The following is a 20,743-nucleotide window of genomic DNA, read 5'->3' as shown; positions in this document are numbered from 1 at the left end:
TTGCTTCACACTGTTTGGGAGTCGGGTGGCGAGATTTATTTACCTATTTATCTATCCAGAATTTGACGGCAGCCCGAAGGGATTTCTCCCCATCTTCTCCTTTTATGCATGGGGGGACAGAGAGGGGAGGTCGCCGATTTAATGAAGCGGCCTTGCTGTGGATGTGCTGTGTCTTGTGACACTGCTTCTGACCCAGGGCAGTGGACAAGGTGCAGGGATGACCTGTCATCCAGGAGAAGCTAATATAAGAGGGAGGGTGGAGGGGTGTGGAGTGTATTCAGGGATGGAATGGGTGGGAATGATTTTATGCCTTTTCCTTTTTGGCTACCCCCCTTGTAAGGGGGAAAAAGCCTTGGTATATGTATGTATTTATCCATTTGTTTAATCATTTTCTGGGGGAACAGGATACCAAACCATAGACTACTGGACTAGTGGGAACCAGCTGGGCTCTGCCATGTGGATCTGGATGAGCACAGGACAGCCCTTCAACACCACCTTCAATGCATGGTCTGATGGACTCACACCGCTGGTGTAAGTTGCCTACCCTCACCCCACCCATCCTAAACCCAGTTGGGTCTTTACCCTTCATGTCAGCTTCCAGCAGGTGATTTTATTATGTCCCATCATGAAGTTTATTCTCTTAAGTCAATTGACCTCGTTAAATTCTAAGGGCCACATCCTTGACCTTGGAAAGTTGCCTGGGATTTCCCAAAAGATTGACCTAAGGCAATGTATATTTAACCTTTCATAGAATTTAACTAACTTTATTAGAAATAGTTGCAAAATTTAGGAGTATATTCTAAAACATACAAATCTATTTTCCCTAAAAAGTGTGGACCCAGAGGTGACCTGATACAGACCTTTAAGATTCTAAAGGAAATTGACATAAAAAGTGACAAAATTTTCACATTGAATGAGAATTAGACAAGAAATAATGCTCTAAAAAACTGTCAGGAAATAGATTTAATTTGGAAGTGGGTCGTAACAACTTTGCCAACTGTGAGGTTAATGAATGGAATAAACTTCCAGTAGCAGTGCAATGTAGTTCAGTTCAAAGCTTTAAGACACCTAAGCAAGATGCTGTAATGCCTGCCATTTATTCTATATTATTTATGTTTGTTATTGTTTGTCTGTTTGTTTATTATTATTATCATTTATCTATCCATTTATTATCATTTGCTATTTACCTGTTTGTTTATCATTTAACTTTACCTATTCATTTATTCTCCTATTTGAGAGTTGATTACAAAAGCTATGTCAATAGAAAGGAAATCTCTGCAGGGTCACCCATATTGAACAGGTTTTGTAAGAAAGATCACACAAAGAGCAGCTCAAACACACAGTCGCAGGACCCACTGCTAACTGGCACGTCCCTGATGGCAAACAGGGAAATTCCTCATAGATATATGGGGTACTGTCACAATGACGGCGTGGACCATTGGGCACCCTATAGATATAGGGCCTCACCGAATATAATGAATAAGGTGACACCAGAGAAATATCTCACCAGAAACCAGTTGGCAGGGAGGTGAGATTATTGTCCGAACCCCTTGATAGCAAACATGAACATGAACAGTACAACCAAAAGAAAAACGGGTGCTCCTGTTGGATAATTGTCTCCTAAAGGTTCAACCACATTGCCTCATGTGCTTATGGGCAGTGTGCCACCGAATGTGAGTAAGCACTGTCCAAGCAGATCCAAGTCTTGGACATTAAACAACAACATGAAGAAAATGAGGATCTATACTTACAATGTAAGAAGTCTCTTAGAAGACCACAGACTTGAGAGTTTAATAAGTAGACTACATCAAGTGGGGCATCATAGCACTGAGCAAAGTCCAAAGAACGGAAAAGCTGATACAATTACAAGATGGCCACCACCTGTTCTACTATAGAGGTAAGGACAAAGAAAGATCTGGTGGAGTAGGATTCTTAAAAAACCGAGAGGTTGCTGGTAACGTAGTCAAATTCAGTAGTTTATTGGACTGGGTAGCTTGGATTGTGATTAGGCTGTGCAAAAGATACACTCTAAAAATAATTCAGGTTTATGCATCAACTTCACAGAGTTCAGACAATGAAATTGAGTTGTTCTATGATGATTTAAGTCAGGTAATGGACCAAGAAAAAGTACACATTGGGAACAGGTGACTTTAATACTAAAGTGGGGAAGAAAATGGGAGATGAGATGTGCATTGGTAAGTTTGGAGTAGGTGAAAGAAATGAGAGAGGCGAGATGTTAGTAAATTTTGCAGAAAACTACAACATGAAGATAATGAACACTTTCTTCCAAAAGTGTGTAGGTTTTAAATGGACGTGGAGAAGTCCAAATGGAACAACAAAGAATGAAATAGACTTCATATTAGGAGATGAGAGCCAAAGCGTTAGCAACGTTATGGTGATAAATAAAGTCAACATAGGTAGTGACCATAGAATGGTAGGTTGCACAGCTAAATGCAATATCAGAGCTGAGAGAAATAAACTAGTTTTAAAAAAGAAAATTAGCCTTGCAAAGGTTAAGGATAATAATAAGAAATTTCAGTTAGAAATTAAAAATAGATTTAAAGCTCTAAGAACTAACGAGGACAGAGTGGAAGATATTAATTTGAATTTAGTGAATATCATTAGGGAATCGGCAGAGAAAGTAGGAAGTACAAAAAAACATTAGAGAAAAGAAATACTCCAAAGCTACAAATGACCTAATTAAAAGAAGAAGGACCATGCAGATTAAAAGCAGGAGAGATGAAATAGAAAGAGTATAACTAAACAAGTTTATCAACAAAAGGCAGAGATCAGAGAAAAGAAAGAGAAACATGGATGAAATAGAGGAAACTATTCGGAAAGGTAAAAGTATTAAAGTGACCGAGCGCAGATATGCTTTAGGAAGACAGCAATTGATATGTTTGAAAGACAGAAATGGAGAAATAATTAAATGTAGAGACAAAATGGTAAAAAGAGTAGAAGAATTTTACCAAGAGCTTTACTCATCGAAGACCGTAGTTGAGTTAGTAAATTCATGTGTAGACGTTGGTAGTGTACCAGAGATGACAAAGGAAGAAGTAGAATTTGCTCTGAAAACTATGAAAGGAGGAAAAGCACCTGGGGAAGATGGTATATCAATAGATGTATTGAAAGACACATGTAAATTAGTTCATATTAAATTAGCTCAGTTGTACACCCAGTGCTTAAATCAAGAAAGCGTTCCTGATGCATGGTGCAATGCTATAGTGATTTTGCTTCATCAAAAAGGGGACCAGAAGGACCTTAGTAACTATCAACTGATTAGCTTGCTATCAAATGTACAGTATATAAAGTATTCTCCAAGATCCTTACAAATAGACTAAGTAAAGTTTTAAATGGAAACCAACTGAGAGAACAGGTAGGCTTTAGGAGCGGATATTCGACTCTAGATCATTTGCAGGAGATAAACCAATTAATCGAGAAAATGACAGAATACAATATACCTCTCTGTTTAGCTTTTGTAGATTATGAGAAGGCCTTTGACTCAGTAGAACAAATAGCAATACTAAACTCGCTACGCAAACAGGGTACAAATGAACAGATCATAAGAGTTTTAGAAAAGATTTATGCGAAAGGTACTGCTATAATTTGACAACATAAAAATACAGAAAAGATCAAGATTGAGAAAGGAGTACGGCATGGCAATACAATTTCATCCAAATTATTTATAGCTTGTTTGGAAGATATTTTCAGATGGTTGAGTTGGGAAAAGAAAGGGTTGAAGATTAATGGTGAATATTTGAACCACCTAAGATTTGTGGATGACATTATTCTTATTTCAGAAAGAACAGAAGACTTGCAAGATATGCTGAGCAATCTAAACAAGGAAAGTCTCAAAGTAGGTTTAAAAATGAATAAATAAGGGTAAAACCAAAGTAATGTTCAACACGAAAGTTCAAAGTAAAGAGATTGTAATTGATGGTGAAAGACTTGAGGAAGTTGAAGAGTATAATTATTTAGGCCAGATGGTGAAGGTGATGAAAGATCATGATAATGAAATAAAAAGACGCATTACAATTGGTTGGAAAGTGGTAAGCATAATAAAATCCTGAGAGGCTCTCTACCTTTATGTTTGAAATGTAAAGTTTATAATCAATGCATTCTACCAGCAATAATCTATGAGTGTGAGACTTGGAAGCTGATGCGGGCAATGGAAGCAAAGCTAAGGACTGCACAGAGGAGAATGGAAAGATCAATGATGGGAATAACACTGAGAGACCGAAAGAGAGCAAGTTGGGTGAGAGAGCAGACTAGAGGGAAAGATATTGTGGAGGCAGTAAAAGAGAGGAAATGGAATTGGGTAGGTAAGTTGGTGCAAACGGCTGATGAGTGATGGAGCAAGTGTGTGACTGAGTGGACGCCGCGAGATAAGCGTGGACAAGGGAGACCGGACAGAAGGTGGAGAGACAAGATCGAGAAGTTTGCAGGAGTGACATGGCAGAGGATGGCATGGTCGTGTGATTTATGGAATGCTATGAAGGAGGCCTTTGTTCAGCAGTGGACTCAGGATGGTTGATTTGACTGATTAATTGATTTATTTTATTTATCATTATTTCTATCATCATTATTTTAATTTATTCATTTATCAATATTATGTTTTTTTTACATCTCATCTATTTAAGGACCAAAAGGTCTCCTGTCGGCATGCTCCTCCTTTGTAATCCTTTGTACCAGCAAGCTTCCCCCCCCCCAAAAAAAAAAAAAAAAAAAATCCAGGAGTGACAAAGTGTACAGTAGTGGAGCAGCACCAAAAAATATTCTGCTTTAATCTTAAACAACAATTCTATCTAACAGGAAATCAGATAAGTCATGCATGACCATCAACCAGGGCCTCTGGTCAGCGAACAACTGCATGGACAACAAGGCCTTCATGTGCGAGCAGACACGATGCTTTTACTACAACTACGTGGTTACAAACCAAGGCTCACAAGGGTAAGCACAGGTAAAGGAAGGCTAGTAGCTGCATATTTATCTTGTATAATGCTCATAAACATTCCCTCAAGTTGATGGTATCAAAATAAGTTTAGGTGTAAGGCTAGGTAATCTTTATGCTTTATTGGACTGTATGGTATTTCTACCTTACCAAGATGGATTATGCTGCGGTGGTGAGGGGCTATCCCTTTACCCAGGGGATAGCCAAATGGTCTTGTAGTGGTCTATCAAAGCAATACATATTCATAGTATTTATAACTTGTAGTTTACGTATAGTTTTGTATGGAAGAGTAATCAAATAGGGCAGCGGACAACTGTAACCCATGACACTCAAAATGAACAAATAGTTGACTTAAGTTTCACTGACCGAACACCTGCAACCCCACAATAGCTGACAATGGTCCTCAAGCACTCTCATAGATTTCTCTGAGCAAAACGTAGGATTACTGTTTGTCTTGTGTAAGTGTGGGATTGTTTTTATATTACTTGCTTATTGTAGTAGCATGTTGTCAGCTTTCATTATGTATAAAGGTTGAGGAAATACAGTTATACCCAGGTATTCATGAGGGTTAGGTTTCAACACCCCTTGCGAATAGCCAAATTGTGGATATTGGATGTACCTCCTAAAAATGCTTTAGAATACCTGTTTTAATTATACAAACCTTGTTTTAATGCTTTAATATTGTTGTATGATGTAAATAATATAATTTTAATATTTCATCTTTAAAGAGGGAGGAGGGTGGTTGGGAGTGGAATATATAGGAAATGGAATGGGTGGGAGTGGTTTCTATACCTTTTTCTTTTTGGCTACCCCAGTGTAGGGGGGAAAAGCCTTTGGTATATGTATGTAATATTGTTGTATGATATAAATAATATAATTTTAATATTTCATTTTTAAAGAGTTATTTTGTAAATATAATAATAAATTTTAATAAAACCATAGCAAAATAGACCTATTGAGATATCAAATTTAGTATTCATGGGTGGGGCTGGGTATATGCTTTTTTACTTTGGCTACCTCCCTGGTATGGGGGGGGGGGGAAGGCTTTGGTATATAGATAGATTAATATATATACTGTAAGTTGCTACTTTGCTCATTTTTAATTAATAAATATATAGATTACATTATATAAATTTTAAGGTTTAAATTAGGATAAAAGTGTTTTTTTAAGGTTTTAAGTACCAGCGCCAAGAGGTGTAGGCCTTGTGGATTGGTTGGAGAATCACAAATATGCGTTAGTTAGCCTCAATGGATATGTGGGATTGTGAACATGAGTTGTGGATTGGCAAGGATTCACTGTACAGTGAGACCTCTCATTAATGGACATTAATGAGCTGTGTTTGTGGTATTTTTGATGTATTTTCGGTGTTTTTGGTGCTGTTGTTTAGTGTGTGCAATCACTATGCCACCCAAAAACCACTCCAAAACACCAAAAACACAGTGAAAACACTACAAACACAGCTAATTAATGTCCATTAATGAGAGGTAGTACTGTACAGTCAAAGTTGATGGAAAGATCTTGGGTGTCAGCCCCTTGGGGTGGCACCTCCAGATGTAGGTGAGAATGTTGACAGGTTTTGAAGACAGGGGGCATGAAGGTACAGATTGACCTCTCATTAACGGACTAAAAGGGGGGTAATGGTGTCTGTTGATGTGAATAATCTGTTGATTTGGAGTGGTTTTTGGGTGGCACAGTTATTGCACAGCACTAAATAACAGCACCAAAACACAATGAAAACACCGCAAACACAGCTAATTAACGTCCATTAATGAGAGGTCAATCTATAATTCCCTCTGATGTTTGTCTTACAGAATTACCATGTGAAGGTCCTTATTGTGGGTCCTTTGTTGAATAAATAAAAATGTTTAATCATACTTTACTAAAAATAATATATTTTTTGCATAATAAAAAGATAGGAAAACAGTCCTAGATATATTCCACAATGAATAATGTCGTATTAGTTGTCTATTAAAAATATATGTAATCAGCACATCTGCAGAAATTCTATGACCCACACTAATAAGCAACAAATCCAATACAAAATCTATTATCAGTACACTTCCTTTGCAGAAATATATCTACCACTAACAACCGGAGACGTCCTACACAACAAAATTTTATTCAAACCACTTCGGTCAGACCAGAAATTTCTGACACGACAGACCCTGATGTTCCTACAACAACACCTTCTGAATTCTCTGAAACTATCTTTAACACTACTCCAACCTCGACCGTACCTGCCTCCTCTCCTCAGCAGAATGAAATCCATTCCTCCCAGCCATCCTCACAACAAACCACCCATGAAAATATACAGCAGACACTTCAACCTCCCTCAAAAACTTTAGAGCCTCCACCGAGGGCTTCAGATCAACCTTTGCCAAGAACAGAGGAACCACCTCCAGCTCTTGCCAGACTCTTACAGAGGAAAGAAACCTTCAGCTGGGCCCTGAGGAACTAAATATGTAACTATATGAGAAAATAGAATCTATGCAATCTGTTTCAGCAGGTTTAAGAAAAGTTATACTTACTTTATGACAACAACTCCAATTGATTGGCTGGATCTGTTCCCTTAAAGCAAATATTTGTTTTGGACCTTTGGACCTGCTGAAATGGTATATAGTCATACACTTGAAAATATGACAAACAGTAAGCATAACTGTTATATATCTACATTATGAGTTGTGAAGAGGCTGAAGCATATTAACATATATATCAGTGTTCCTTCATAGATGTCTATTTTCACTCTAAATTATTATATACATTATAAAGCAAGCTATATAGTGCATATTAATTAGCTTTAGAATACTTTTCTGATTCTATCATATTTTTACATTTTTTAATTCATTTGTACTGGGGAGCATATCAGTTTCATTATTGCATTTGAATCCTATAACCAAATGAGTTTTTCATTTTCATCACTTCTTACTAATCTATAAATTTAAATTTCATCTCCAGATTTAGTCACTGAGTAAAAAAACAAATATTCTTTCTTAAAAATTTAACTCCACATTATCTGTGGTTTTACCTATATCAATGTCAATGAACATAAAGTTCAATTTTTTTCACTTGTTTCAATGTTTTTATATCTAAATAACACCAAAAGAAATATACATTTATACATATCAGTCTAGTAGCTGCCTGTATTTCAAATCAACAAACAGTCTGTGCAATAAACTTAATAATTGTATTTTTCTGGATTAAAACCAGGAATAAAATGAACTCTTAAGTATAGTAGAATGAACATGTTCAACAATAAATTCTGAATGTTGCGATTTACTCTCTTTCCATACAAGATGTTATTGTGTTACTACAACTGTTATTTCTGATTCATATTTACATGCATTAAAAGATTTGCAGTATGCAAAATTATTGCAAACAACATATCATTATTATTTTTTCAACTGATCTTAGGTCAAAGATGTCTACTAAAATATCTGACGAGAGCCATCCATCATTTTATGAATATTCTGTTAGATAAAAGAATTTATCTTTGTAGTGACAAATAATATAATAGGCACTGGTACCTGCTGATGGTGATCCTGCAAGATGGATATCTGAAAGAGCAATCTACCTCAGGACTGGTGCTCAATCTCTAAACTGAGGCCATCTCTCTATTACTCAAGTATTTTCCCCACAACTTTTTCATACAAAGAACACTGACAACTGGTGACTGTTCCCTTCAAAGACCACCACTTCTCCTCCTCCTCCCCCTGCTCACCAGTGAAACAGAATCAGACTCACATTAACTCCTTCACTCTGGGCCAAAATCTCGCGGGCAGCATTAGCTGCCAGACGTGCGATGTTGTGTCATAATACTCGCATTTTAAAAAATAAAGTCACCGCTGTATTGCTTGTTCTCTCTTTCACCCATGAATTTTGAATACCACAGAAAATATGATGAAGTCAGTTTACAGAGTATGGGGGTCACGCAGGTACAACTACAATAAATATAATCAAGACGCTGACATCGGCATCCTTGCGTACCCACTTGCTCCTCATGACGCCTACATAGGCGTCATCGTATCGAAGGGGTTAATACAACACAGACACTGTCCACTGTTTCCTCCCAGAGAGATTTATTTGAGTGCCTGAAGAACACTACTAGACACTGTAGGACTGTGGGTTTCCAATCAATAAACCTCGAGACAAAAGACATTTTCAATATCACCTCTGCATGGCCACCATTTCTTAAAAAACATTGCAATACTGAATCATGATTTTGTTCCTATCAGGGCTTCTTTCCCCTTATAATGGGGGTAGCAAAGTCAAAGGCACACACAATTGTCAACATTGGAGCAGAGAAGGGAAAGAGGCAATTTGTTGACTATTTTCAGAATTATGAAAGGGATGGAAATTCTTGATAGAGATGACCTATTAAAATGGGACAAGAGAGAAACAAGAGGACATGAAAAGAAACTAAAGAAAGATGGTTACAGAAGAGACCTGAAAAAGAATAGTTTCCCACACAAAGTGATCAAGGTCTGGAACAAATTGAACAGTGAAACAGTGAATGCCAGAACTATACACGATTTCAAGAATAAACTGGATGTGGAGAGATATGAAAACGGGTCACAACAAGCATAGCTCCCTTCCCGTAAGATACAACAAGGTAAATACACTCCCATCCACTACCTTTGTTTCCCTCTTATCTTAACATCTTATGGATGAAGGATCGTCTTTGTTTCCTGCCCATTGTCTGGGTTGGAAGCAATGCTGCTAGACACAGCACATCTACAGCTTCACTTAACGGCAACCCCCCCTTCTGTCCCCTCATGTGGAAAATAGAGAAGATGGGGAGAAATCCCTCTGGGCTGCATCATTCCTACAGCACATAAATACGTATGGATATGACTTAGTCAAAGTATGGCTCAACATTTTGACACTGCGGAAGAAAAATAATGAACAGATAACCCCTATTCCTGAATTAATTGCCTTTTATGATATGCACGGAGACATGCTGGAAGATACAGGCATGCCAATAGATAAGTAAGAACAGCATCATGAGGAAGAGAAATAAAGTGATAACTGGAAAAAAACATGAAGACTTTCATCTATGTACAGTGAGACCTCTCATTAATGGACATTAATTAGCTGTATTTGCGGTGCTTTCGCTGAGTTTTCAGTGTTTTTGGTGCTGTTGTTTAGTGCATGCAATCACTATGTCACCCAAAAACCACTCCAAATCAACAGATTATTCACATCAACGGACACTGTTACCCCCTTTTAGTCTGTTAATGAGAGGTAGTACTGTATCTTTATTCTACTGTCTAAATGAATAGTGACGATGGTGTGAATTTTCAGAGGACTTTTTCGAAATAGGGAATTTAATGTATTATAGGGAGTCCCTGATTTGCATGACTTTAGATTGCACAAATTCAAAATAGCACGGTGTCAAAAAATATTTTTTTCCCTCATATTACAGAGATTCCTTAAAACAACATGATTTCAAGAAAATACGAGTAATTGTTTGCTTTATTTCCAGCAACTCCCATCCTTTAACATAGTGTATGTACAGTTTACTCCAGTGCTGAAGATACTCATCCTTACATTACATGAAATTTACTTTGCATGGTCTCTTCTGTTCAAGTGGATCAAAGGATTTAACAAGGGTGATGCAAACAAGGTCATCATATTAAAATAACAGGGCAGGACTCGCAGTAATGGTTATAAACTGGACAAATTTAGATTTAAAAAGGAAATAGGCAAGAACTGGTTTACTAATAGGGTGGTTGACGAATGGAATAAACTTAGTAACCATGTAGTAAGCGCTGAAACAATCAGTTGTTTTAAGAAACAATTAGACAACTTTATGGATGGGGATGACAGGTGGTGATGGATACGGAGCTGCCTAGTGTAGGCCTCATGGTCTCTTGCAGTTTCCTTCATTCTTATTACAAAGGATTACAAAGGCGGAGCATGCCAACAGGAGACCTTTTGGTCCATATCTAGGTCAGATGCAGAAAAAAAAAAAAAAAAAATCATAATAATAATAATAATAAATGAATAAATAAAAACTATAATAATGTACATACATACATATACCAAGGCTTTTTCCCCTTTACAAGGAAGGTAGCCAAAAAGAAATAGGCATAAAATCATTCCCACCCATTCCATCCCTGAATACACTCCACACCCCTCCACCCTCCCTCTTGTCTTAGCACCTCCCAGATGACGGGTCATCCCTGCACCTTGTCCACTGCCCTGGGTCAGAAGCAGTGTCGCAAGACACAGCACATCCACAGCAAGGCCGCTTCATTAAATCAGCGACCCCCCCTCTCCATCCCCCATGCATAAAAGGAGAAGACGGGGAGAAATCCCTTCGGGCTGCGTCAAATTTTGCTCACACATACTACCTCACCCCCCATCCCCCCGTCCATTCCACCTCATGCATCACAACATCATCCATATACAACCATTCTCCATTCACCCCTGTCTTCTGTCCTCTCCCATCCTTCCTCAACAGACATTCCCCTCTTCCCCAAAGCCCCCTTCACCCCATCCATCCACCTCATCCTAGGACGTCCCCTCATGTTCACTCACTCCACATCTGCCTTCCACACCTCTTTTACTAGTCTTTCTTCACTCATTCTTTCCATGTGTCCAAACCATCCTAATACTCTTTTATCAACCCTATCTCCCAACTCCCTTTCCACCCCTGTTCTCCTCCTCACCTCATTTCTCACTCTATCTAGCCTAGTAACCCCCATCATACTTCTCAGACACCTCATCTGAAACACATTCAAACTCCTTTTCTCTTCCTCTCTTATGTTCCATGTTTCTGCCCCATACAGTGGTGTTGGCACAATCACTCCTTCATACAGTCTCCTCTTAGCATCCATTCCCAAATGTCTATTCCTCATTACACTCTTCAATCCACCAAGGCATTTACTCGCTTCTCTTAATCTACATTCTACCTCCACCTTCACTCCACCTTTTCCTGCCACATTTGCACCCAAGTATCTAAAACTATCCACTTCCTCCAGTCGCTCTCCCTTAATGCTCACTTCCAGTCTACTGCCACTTTCACCCCTTGTACATCTCATCACCTTACTTTTACCCACATTTATCTTACTTTTACCCACATTTATAGTTAAATAATAAACAAACAGGTAAATAGAAAATAATAATAAATTGACATATATCGTGCAAATCAAGGATTCCTTGTATGCCCTTACTATGAACTTGCTGCCAAGCAGACTACTCAATCTGCCTTCACTCTCCAGTCTAACCTCGTGCAGTGATTCCTCCTTATATGGTAATTCTTTATCCGGTAAATGCACAGTTATGGTATTTGGTAATTACTACCCTCAATTCTATTTAAGGTAAGAAAAATTCACAGATACAGTATCCGCTCGTGTTTTGTTTACACCGTACTGTAGCACCACCACGCTGTGCAGCCACCACAACAATCAGTCTCTTCACGCGTTCGGTATTTGGTAATTTAAATTTGCAGTAAGGTTTTCAGGAACTCATATGTACTGCATAACGAGGACTTACTGTACCCAAGTAGTAGTACAGTGAGACCTCTCATTAATGGACGTTAATTAGCTGTGTTTGCGGTGTTTTCGCTGTGTTTTCGGTGTTTTTGGTGCTGTTGTTTAGTGCATGCAATCACTATGCCACCCAAAAACCACTCCAAATTAATGGATTATTCACATCAACAGACACCGTTACCCCCCTTTTAGTCCGTTAATGAGAGGTGGTACTGTACTTTAAACAGCTTGGCTTCATCCTATCTATTTAGACACCAAGGGAATCTTCCCCCTTATAAGGGGGTAAGTAACCAGCCAAGGCATTCACTCACCACCATCTATCTCACTCCCATCCATCGCTCATTTGTTTTCCTTTCATTTTAGCTCCTCTTGGATGAAGAACTATCCCTGTCTCCCGCCCACAATCTGGGTCATAAGCAATTCAAAACCATCCATATTCAGCAAGATATACTGTGTTGTCTCAGGATTAATAGTGTGGGGCATTGCATTATGAGATGTTCTGTGTCCTCTACGTTGTGACTGCATTTCATCGTTATGACCATAGACCCACACAATAGAAAATTACAATTCTGAGATTGGGTTCTACTTACTTGCCATGGATGACTCCCTCAGGGTTCAACATGGGGATGATCTTGAACACGTATTTGTCAAGCAGGTCCTTGGCTACAGGTGTATCTTTCAGGAGGAAATCAATGGTTCCTTGCATGACCCATGAGGAATTACTTTCCCCAGGATGCACTCTGGCAGTCAGGAACATCACCTCCTTTTCCTACAAGTCAAAACCACAGAGAAACATTGAAAAAGAACATATCTCCTCTTATAAATCTGAATCAAAACTACTGATATAAAATATTACCTCTTTCTCCTGTGTATCTGAGATAAACAATGAAATATGTTTTCATAAAAAGAATCTTAAAATAGTGACCATTAAACTCAAACTGATATAACACAATGAACACACACCACAGATTTTATGAAAGAAGAATGGAATTTGTCTTGTGGATGATGGAATACAGAAATGACCGATAATTATACATAGTAACATTGTCAATCACCCACCACACTACTCAGGTTTGCAGCAAAATACATAGTTTTTACAGCGGGACCTGACAGCCAAACCTGGTTTACACCTGCATGCATACATTTACCAAAGGCTTTTTCCCCTTACAAGGGAGGTAGCCAAAAAACAAAGGCATAAAAACCATTCCCACCCATTCCATCCCTAATATGCTCCACTCCCCTCCACCCTCCCTCTTATCTTGGCACCTCCTGGATGATGGGTCATCCTTGCATCTTGTCCACTGCCCTGGCTAATGAATATTTTATCTGGAAACAAGAATAAGTAATATAAAGCAAATTACACGGAGTCATACAGCTACTGATAGTCACAGACTCACCTCAGCTTTTTTGTCAGTCCTGGTAAGGGTCAAAAGCGGCACTGGGTTACCTCCAAGTGTGTGACACAACACCTGGTTACTGTAGAACACACTGGGGGGCAAGGGTTGTTTTTCTAACTTACTAAGATACACCTGAAAAAATATAAGTGATACAAATCACCACTTATCAAAATGTTGCTTAGAATCATCTATTTTATTTGAAGTATGAAAACATGTACGTACCTGCAACTGAGTATAAGTGTATGGATAATGATATGCTAGATAGCAGACATCATTGGCATGAGGAAATATGACAGTGAAAGTTGCTGTGTAGTAGCATTTGTTGGATGTCTTCTTATGTTTTACATTTGCTACCTGCTTAGGGATTCGGCTGTAATGATTCTTGTGGTAGCATATATCTGTGCCCAAACGAACCCATTCTGATCGGCCCCTCATAGCTTCCTTTACACTGAAGAATACTGGTTTCATGCCTTGGAATGCAAATGAAAAGATGATTAAAAATGTGTTATGGAGACTTTAGTGTCTGGACAAAAAGCTAAGACAAATTAGACTTTTTTTCAGTTGAAATGAGATAATGTGTAGTGATTTTGATATAAAGGCTTCATCCACCTTATAAGGGGGGGTGGCCAAGTCAAAGACATGCACCCATTCCACCACCTTTGTTACCCTCTCAACTTGGCTCCTCATGGATGAGGGGTCATCCCTGTCTCCTGCCCACTGCCTGGGTCAGAAACATTCAAAGCATGGCCGTTTCACTTAATTGGCAAGCCGCCCCTCTCAGTCCCTCACGTGGAAAATAAAGAAGAGGAGGAGAATTCCCTTTGGGCTGCATCAAAGCATCATCCATAAAGAGCCATTCTCCACTCATCCCTAGCCCCTGTCTTCTTCCTTCCTTGTTCAACAGACATTCCCCTCATGCTCTAAGTCCTTTTCACCCCATCCATCCACCTCATTCTCAGTTGTAACCTCAAGTTCACTATATATGTAATCTCTTAATTCCTGAAAATTTTGCATACATTTACGTCACCTCCTGATGTATAGCTTTAGAATCAGAGTAACAACATACTGCTTACCAAAGTTGAATTCGCTATTTGATTTTTCATTATTGATGATGTTGAAGAGATATGGAGTTTTTGCTTCCATGTTGCTCACTTCAAAATAAAACCATTGATGATGATGAGAAGAGTTCACATCTGCATTTAAAATAAGATCGTACTCATGGCTTGCAACCTTTAAAGAACAAGAAAAATATAATCAACTCAAACTTGCTCCACCGATGAGAGAATAAAAAAGAAAGAAATAAATCTAATAAAACAAACTACGTCATTGGAAGTCCATTTATCCACATGTGGCTCACTGAAGTTTGGCTTACCTGAATAGCTCTTCTGAGGTTGCCACTCTCAAAACGAGACTCAAAGTTGAGATGGTTCACAGCAATATCTTTCTTCCCAACTCGCTTTTCATCCCAGTTATTTAAGATTCTTTAGGTTAAAAAAGATGGAAAAAATACACATATAAATAAAATAGTAGACTGTTTATTAAACATTTTAAAGACTATACTTCCTGAGAAAAATTTAATGACGACATACATAACAAAAAGTTTCATCGTCAAAATCATGACATTTTTGAAAAACATCATCCACATAACTCTTTCTTGCTTTTAAATAATTTCACCAACCTTCTTGCTTTTTAATAATTTTACAAACTCTTTCTTACCCCCTAATGCAAAGGGGGACGGAGAGGGGGGGGTCGCCGATTAAATGAAGCGGCCTCGCTGTGGATGTACTGTGTCTTGCGACACTGCTTCTGACCCAGGGCGGTGGGCAGGGTGCAGGGATGACCCGTCATCCAGGAGGTGCTCAGATGAGAGGAAGGGTGGGAGGGGTGTGGAGTGTATTTAGGGATGAAATGGGTGGGAGTGTTTTTATGCCTTTCCCTTTTTGGCTACCTCCCTTGGAAGGGGGAAAAAGCCTTGGTATATGTATGTATGTATGAAATGAAAATGTTGAATTATATTATTATTCATATTTCAAATATGGTTATTTTCTTTAACATGGTGGTATACTAAATAGAATTTCTTGTGGTAATTCTAGACAATTCTATTTGCTAGAGGCGCAGATTCTGGCCCAAACAAGATCTTAGTTATTCATCTAAAGATGTCCGAAGAGAATGAAAGTTAGCTTATGTTGAAACCAATGAACTACAGGACAATAAGCTTGACCTCAATTGTAGAAAAAATTACGGAAACTATCATCAGAGGTGCTATCGAACACCATTTAGAAAGTAACTGTTTAATAAATAATAGCAAGGGTCTGAAAAATGGCTAATAAAATTTAATCCAAGTATATGTAAGATTATGCCCCTATGGACCAGAGACACACATAATTTTGTCTGTGATAGAGGAAGTCTCTGTTCATAGAGAAATGATGACATTTTTATACTACGACTGTACGATTACAAGTTATTTGGAAATTTGTTAACAAAAGTGGATAGTGAAAAGGATCTCGACGTAATTATCAGTAATGATCTCAAATCATCTAAGCAGTGTATTTCTGCCTCAGTGAGAACAAATAAGATTCTAGGACAGATTGTGCAATCTTCTGATTTTAAAAGTCCATCTGTCATTAAGAATCTATAAAAATCATTAGTTTGTCCACATTTGGAATATGCTGTTTTCATACATACATACATATACCAAAGGCATTTTTCCCCTAGCCAAAAAGAAAAAGGCATAGAAACCACTCCCACCTATTCCATTTCCTATATGTTCCACTCCCCTCCACCCTCCTCCCTCCCTTTCATCTTGGCACCTCCTGGATGATGGGTCATCCCTGCATCTTGTCCACTGCCCTGGGTCAGAAGCAGTGTCGCAAGACACAGCAAGGCCGCTTCATAAATTCGGCGACCCCCCTCTCCATCCCCCCATGCAGAAAAGGAGAAGACGGGGAGAAATCCCTTTGGGCTGCATCAATTTTTTTCTCATACATACTTCCTTACCACCCATCCCCCACCCACTCCCCCTCATGCATCACAGCATCATCTATACACAATCCCTCTCCATTCACCCTTATCTTCTGTCATCTCCTGTACTTCCTCCACAGACATTCCTCTCTTTTGTAATGCCCCTTTCACCCCATCCATCCATCTCATCCTAGGACGCCCACCTCATATTCACACCTTCCACCTCTGCCTTCCATTCTTCATTTACTAATCTTTCTTCACTCATTCTTTCCATGTGTCCAAACCATCCTAATACTTTTTCATCAACCCTATCTCCCAGTTCCCTTTCCACCCCTATTTTCCTCCTCACCTCCTCATTTCTCACTCTATCCAGCCTAGTAACCCATATCATACTGTTTTCATATGGTCACCAAATCCATTTTGATAGATTGGAATAAGTACAATGGTGAGCCACCAAACTGATTTCAAATATCAGAAATAAATCATACATAAATTGACTAAAATATATTAATATATTTTCCCTAAAAAGGTGTAGACTCGAGGGTGATTTAATACAGGTCTTTAAGATTCTAAAGGGAATTGAAAACATCAAAAGAAGTACATTTAATTTGGAAATGGGTAGAAACAACTTCACCAGTTGTGTAGTAAATGAATGGAATAAACTTCCTGTAGAGGCAATGCAATGTATTTCAGGTATTAAATTAAATTTTATTTTTTCTATCCCCCTTTGGGGTATTGGCTGCATGTTATTGTGGCAAAGTAGCATACAGCTGATACTCTAGGGTCTATATGAGGTGCCCCTATGGACCAGAGACACACATAATTTTGTCTGTGTTAGAGGAAGTCTCTGTTCATAGAGAAATTATGACATTTTTATACTACGACTGTCCCTCTGTTATGCTGTCCCCCAACCCATTGTTACTGTCCTGTACCATTTCTCTGCAAATTCATTTCCTTTTTTTTTGGCTACCCTGTGGTGAGGGAAAAGAATGCTGCCACCAAGTCTTCCCACTTGAGTTGTATGAGGCGACAAAAAAGGGACAGGGATAGGACTAGGAATCCTGCTACCTGTAGCTCCAAAGTGAACGTTCCTAAAAAAAGTAAAGGCATAAGAATTTAGGAGTTTTCCATCAAGTACCCTAAGGATTGGGTCTTCTGTGCATGGATGTGGTACAGATGAGAGTAAAAGGGGAGAGATAGCCAGTATGTTTGTGAGAAGAAAGATGGATGTGTTGGTATTGAGTGAAACTAAGTTGAAAGGGAGGGGAGAGTGTGAGTTTGGGAGAGTAGTTAGGAGGTTCTCAGGTGTGAAGAGAGGGCGAGGGAGAGAAGGGGTGGCTATACTAGTAAGTGAAGAGATAGGTAAGCGTGTAGTGGAGTGGAAGGAGATTTCTTCAAGGTTAATGTGGATGAAGGTGAAACTGGGAAGGGAGATGTGGGTTTTTGTAAGTGCATATGGGCCTGGTAGTGAGAAGAGTGTAGAGGAAAGGGAGGCTTTTTGGATGAATCTAAATGAGTGCATAGAGGGATTAGGGAGAAATGTTAATGTGGTAGTGTTGGGACACCTTAACCACTTCCATACGGTGACGCCTATGTAGGCGTCATGAGGAGCAAGTGGGTACGCGATGATGCCGACGTCGGCATCTTGATTATATTTATTGTAGTTGTACCTGCGTGACCCTCATTCTCTCTAAACTGGCTTCATCATATTTTCTATGGTTATCAAAATTCAGGGGTGAAAGAGAATGAGCGATTGAGCAGTGACTTTATTTTTTATAATGTGATTATTATGATGCAACGGAGTGAAGGGGTTAATGCTAGGGTAGGAAATGAACCAATAGACAGAGTGATTGGGAAGTATGGAGTTCCAGGAAAAAATTGTAGTGGAGAGTTGATGGTGGAGATGTGTCTTGAAAGAGAGTTGATGATAGCAAATACAGTGTTTAGGAAAAAAGTCAAGCATAAGTACACATGGGAGAGGGTGGTGGATGGAAAGGTGGTAGATAAAGCATCAATGGACTATATAGTGGTAACCAGGAGTATAGTAGGAAGAGTTAAGGGTGTACATGTTCTAAGGGGAGAGAGTGGGGGAATATCAGATAATTTTCTTGTGGAAGGTAAGCTGAAAGTGGAGAATAGGCGGAGGAGGAGGAAAAGGGCTGAAGGTAGGGAGGTACTTAGAGTGAACTGCTTAAATGTGTGTGTGTGTGTATTTACCTAGTTGTATTATATGGGAAGGGAGCTATGCTCATGGTGACCCATCTTTGTATCTTTCAGTCTCAAGTTTTTTCTTAAAATCTTGAATAGTGTTTGCACACACTGTTTCTTTATCTAAATTATTCCAGGTATGAAGTGCTCTATGTGGGAAGCTATCTTTTTCAGATCTATTCTATATTTATCCTTTTTGAGTTTCTTTTTGTGTCCTCTTGTTTTTCCATTGTCCCATTTAAATAAATTATTCCTATCTAGGATTTCCATTCCTTTCATGATTCTATAGATAGTCAGCAGATCTCCTCTTTCTCTTCTTTGTTCCAGAGTTGGTAATTCCAATTTGAACAATCTTTGTTCATATGTTAATTTGGAGAGAGATGTTGCCAACTTTGTTGACGCTCTTTGTATTCTTTCTAATTTCTTTATATTCATTTTAGTACTGGGTGTCTATAGTGTTGCTGTGTACTCCAGTTTTGGTCATATTTTATTGATACATTTGTCTGTTGTCATGTCTTTGCTGATTATTACTCCAAGGTCTCTTTCTGAGTTCACTTTTTTTACTTCTTCACCAATCGTATAATTTCTTGATATTCTATTTTTACTTTTTTTGTGATGCATGTGGTGGAATGGATGGGGGAATGGGGGGTGAGGTAGTGTGTGTGAGCAAAAATTTTGACGCAGCCCGAAGGGATTTCTCCCTGTCCTCTCCTTTATATGGGGGGACGGAGAGGGGGGGGGGTCGCCTATTTAATGAAGCGGCCTTGCTGTGGATGTGCTGTGTCCTGCGACACTGCTTCTGACCCAGGGCAGTGGACAGGGTGCAGGGATGACCCGTCATCTAGGAAGTAGATGGGAGGGAGGGTGGAGGGGTGTGGAGTGTTTTCGGGGATGGAATGGGTGGGAATGATTTTATACCTTGTCCTTTTTGGCTACCTCCCTGGTAAGGGGGAAAAAGCCTTAGTATATGTGGTATATGTATGTACTTTTTCCAAACTCCATTATATTACACTTCTTGATACTGAAGTTCACTTCCCACTTTTGAGTCCATATCCAGATTTTGTCCAGGTCTAACTGTAATGATTCACAATCCTCCTCAGTTTTTACTTTCTTTAGTATTTTTGCATCTGCGAAGAAATTCATATAACACTCCATTCCTTCATCCATGTCATTTATATATATATGGCAAACATGATTGGAGCCAATACCGAACCTTACAGTACACCACTTATCATTTCTTCCCAATTTGAGTATTTGTCTCTAATTACTACCCTCATTTTTCTCCAGTCAGGAAGTCTTCCAACCATTCTAACAATTTTCCTTTGATGCCACCTATTGATACTATTTTTCTAAATAGTTTCTTGTGTGGTACCTTATCAAATGCTTTTTGTAGGTCTATGAAGGAGTGATTGTGCTGACAGCACTGTATGGGGCAGAATCATGGAACATAAAGAGAGGAAGAGAGAGGGAGTTTGAATGTGTTTGAGATGAAATGCCTGAGAAGTATGATAGGGATTACTAAGCTAGATAGAGTGAGAAATGAGGAGGTGAGGAGGAGAATAGGGGTGGAAAGGGAATTGGGAGATAGGGTTGATGGAAGAGTATTGGGATGGTTTGGACACATGGAAAGAATGAGTGAAGAAAGATTAGTAAAAGAGGTGTGGAAGGCAGAGGTGGAAGGAGTGAACATGAGGGGCAACCCTGAGATGGATGGATAGGGTAAAAGGGGCAT

General features: G+C 38.9%; 2 protein-coding genes across 14 annotated transcripts in view; one reads left to right on the top strand and one right to left on the bottom strand.

Annotated features, from left to right (window-relative positions):
- The window catches only part of LOC143039427 (uncharacterized), a 15,643-nt gene extending 7,423 nt beyond the window's left edge, over positions 1–8,220 (top strand). Inside the window, exons 4-6 of the mRNA XM_076209464.1 lie at positions 405–531; positions 4,813–4,950; positions 7,023–8,220. Coding sequence (XP_076065579.1) covers positions 405–531; positions 4,813–4,950; positions 7,023–7,410 — 653 coding nt within the window. The 3' untranslated portion in view covers positions 7,411–8,220. The remainder of the gene's footprint in view (positions 1–404; positions 532–4,812; positions 4,951–7,022) is intronic.
- Positions 1–20,743, bottom strand: part of LOC143039425 (cytosolic carboxypeptidase 1-like) — a 193,043-nt gene that overhangs the window by 41,190 nt on the left and 131,110 nt on the right. For 11 of the 13 annotated variants that reach the window (XM_076209453.1, XM_076209456.1, XM_076209457.1 and 8 more), the window contains 6 exons: positions 15,215–15,323; positions 14,916–15,072; positions 14,065–14,312; positions 13,843–13,974; positions 13,036–13,214; positions 8,477–8,506 (listed from right to left, as the gene is read on the bottom strand). In XM_076209453.1, coding sequence (XP_076065568.1) covers positions 8,477–8,506; positions 13,036–13,214; positions 13,843–13,974; positions 14,065–14,312; positions 14,916–15,072; positions 15,215–15,323 — 855 coding nt within the window. Of the gene's footprint in view, positions 1–8,416; positions 10,898–13,035; positions 13,215–13,842; positions 13,975–14,064; positions 14,313–14,915; positions 15,073–15,214; positions 15,324–20,743 lie in introns of those variants that run through there. The other 2 variants (XM_076209461.1, XM_076209454.1) reach the window with 2 other exon arrangements.

This window comes from Oratosquilla oratoria, chromosome 26 (genome assembly GCF_046742065.1).
Source record: "Oratosquilla oratoria isolate Oo_2021 chromosome 26, ASM4674206v1, whole genome shotgun sequence".
Lineage (NCBI taxonomy): Eukaryota > Metazoa > Arthropoda > Malacostraca > Stomatopoda > Squillidae > Oratosquilla > Oratosquilla oratoria.
The sequence above is the reverse complement of the archived record's forward strand: the minus strand, read 5'-3'. Positions and strand labels throughout refer to the sequence as shown.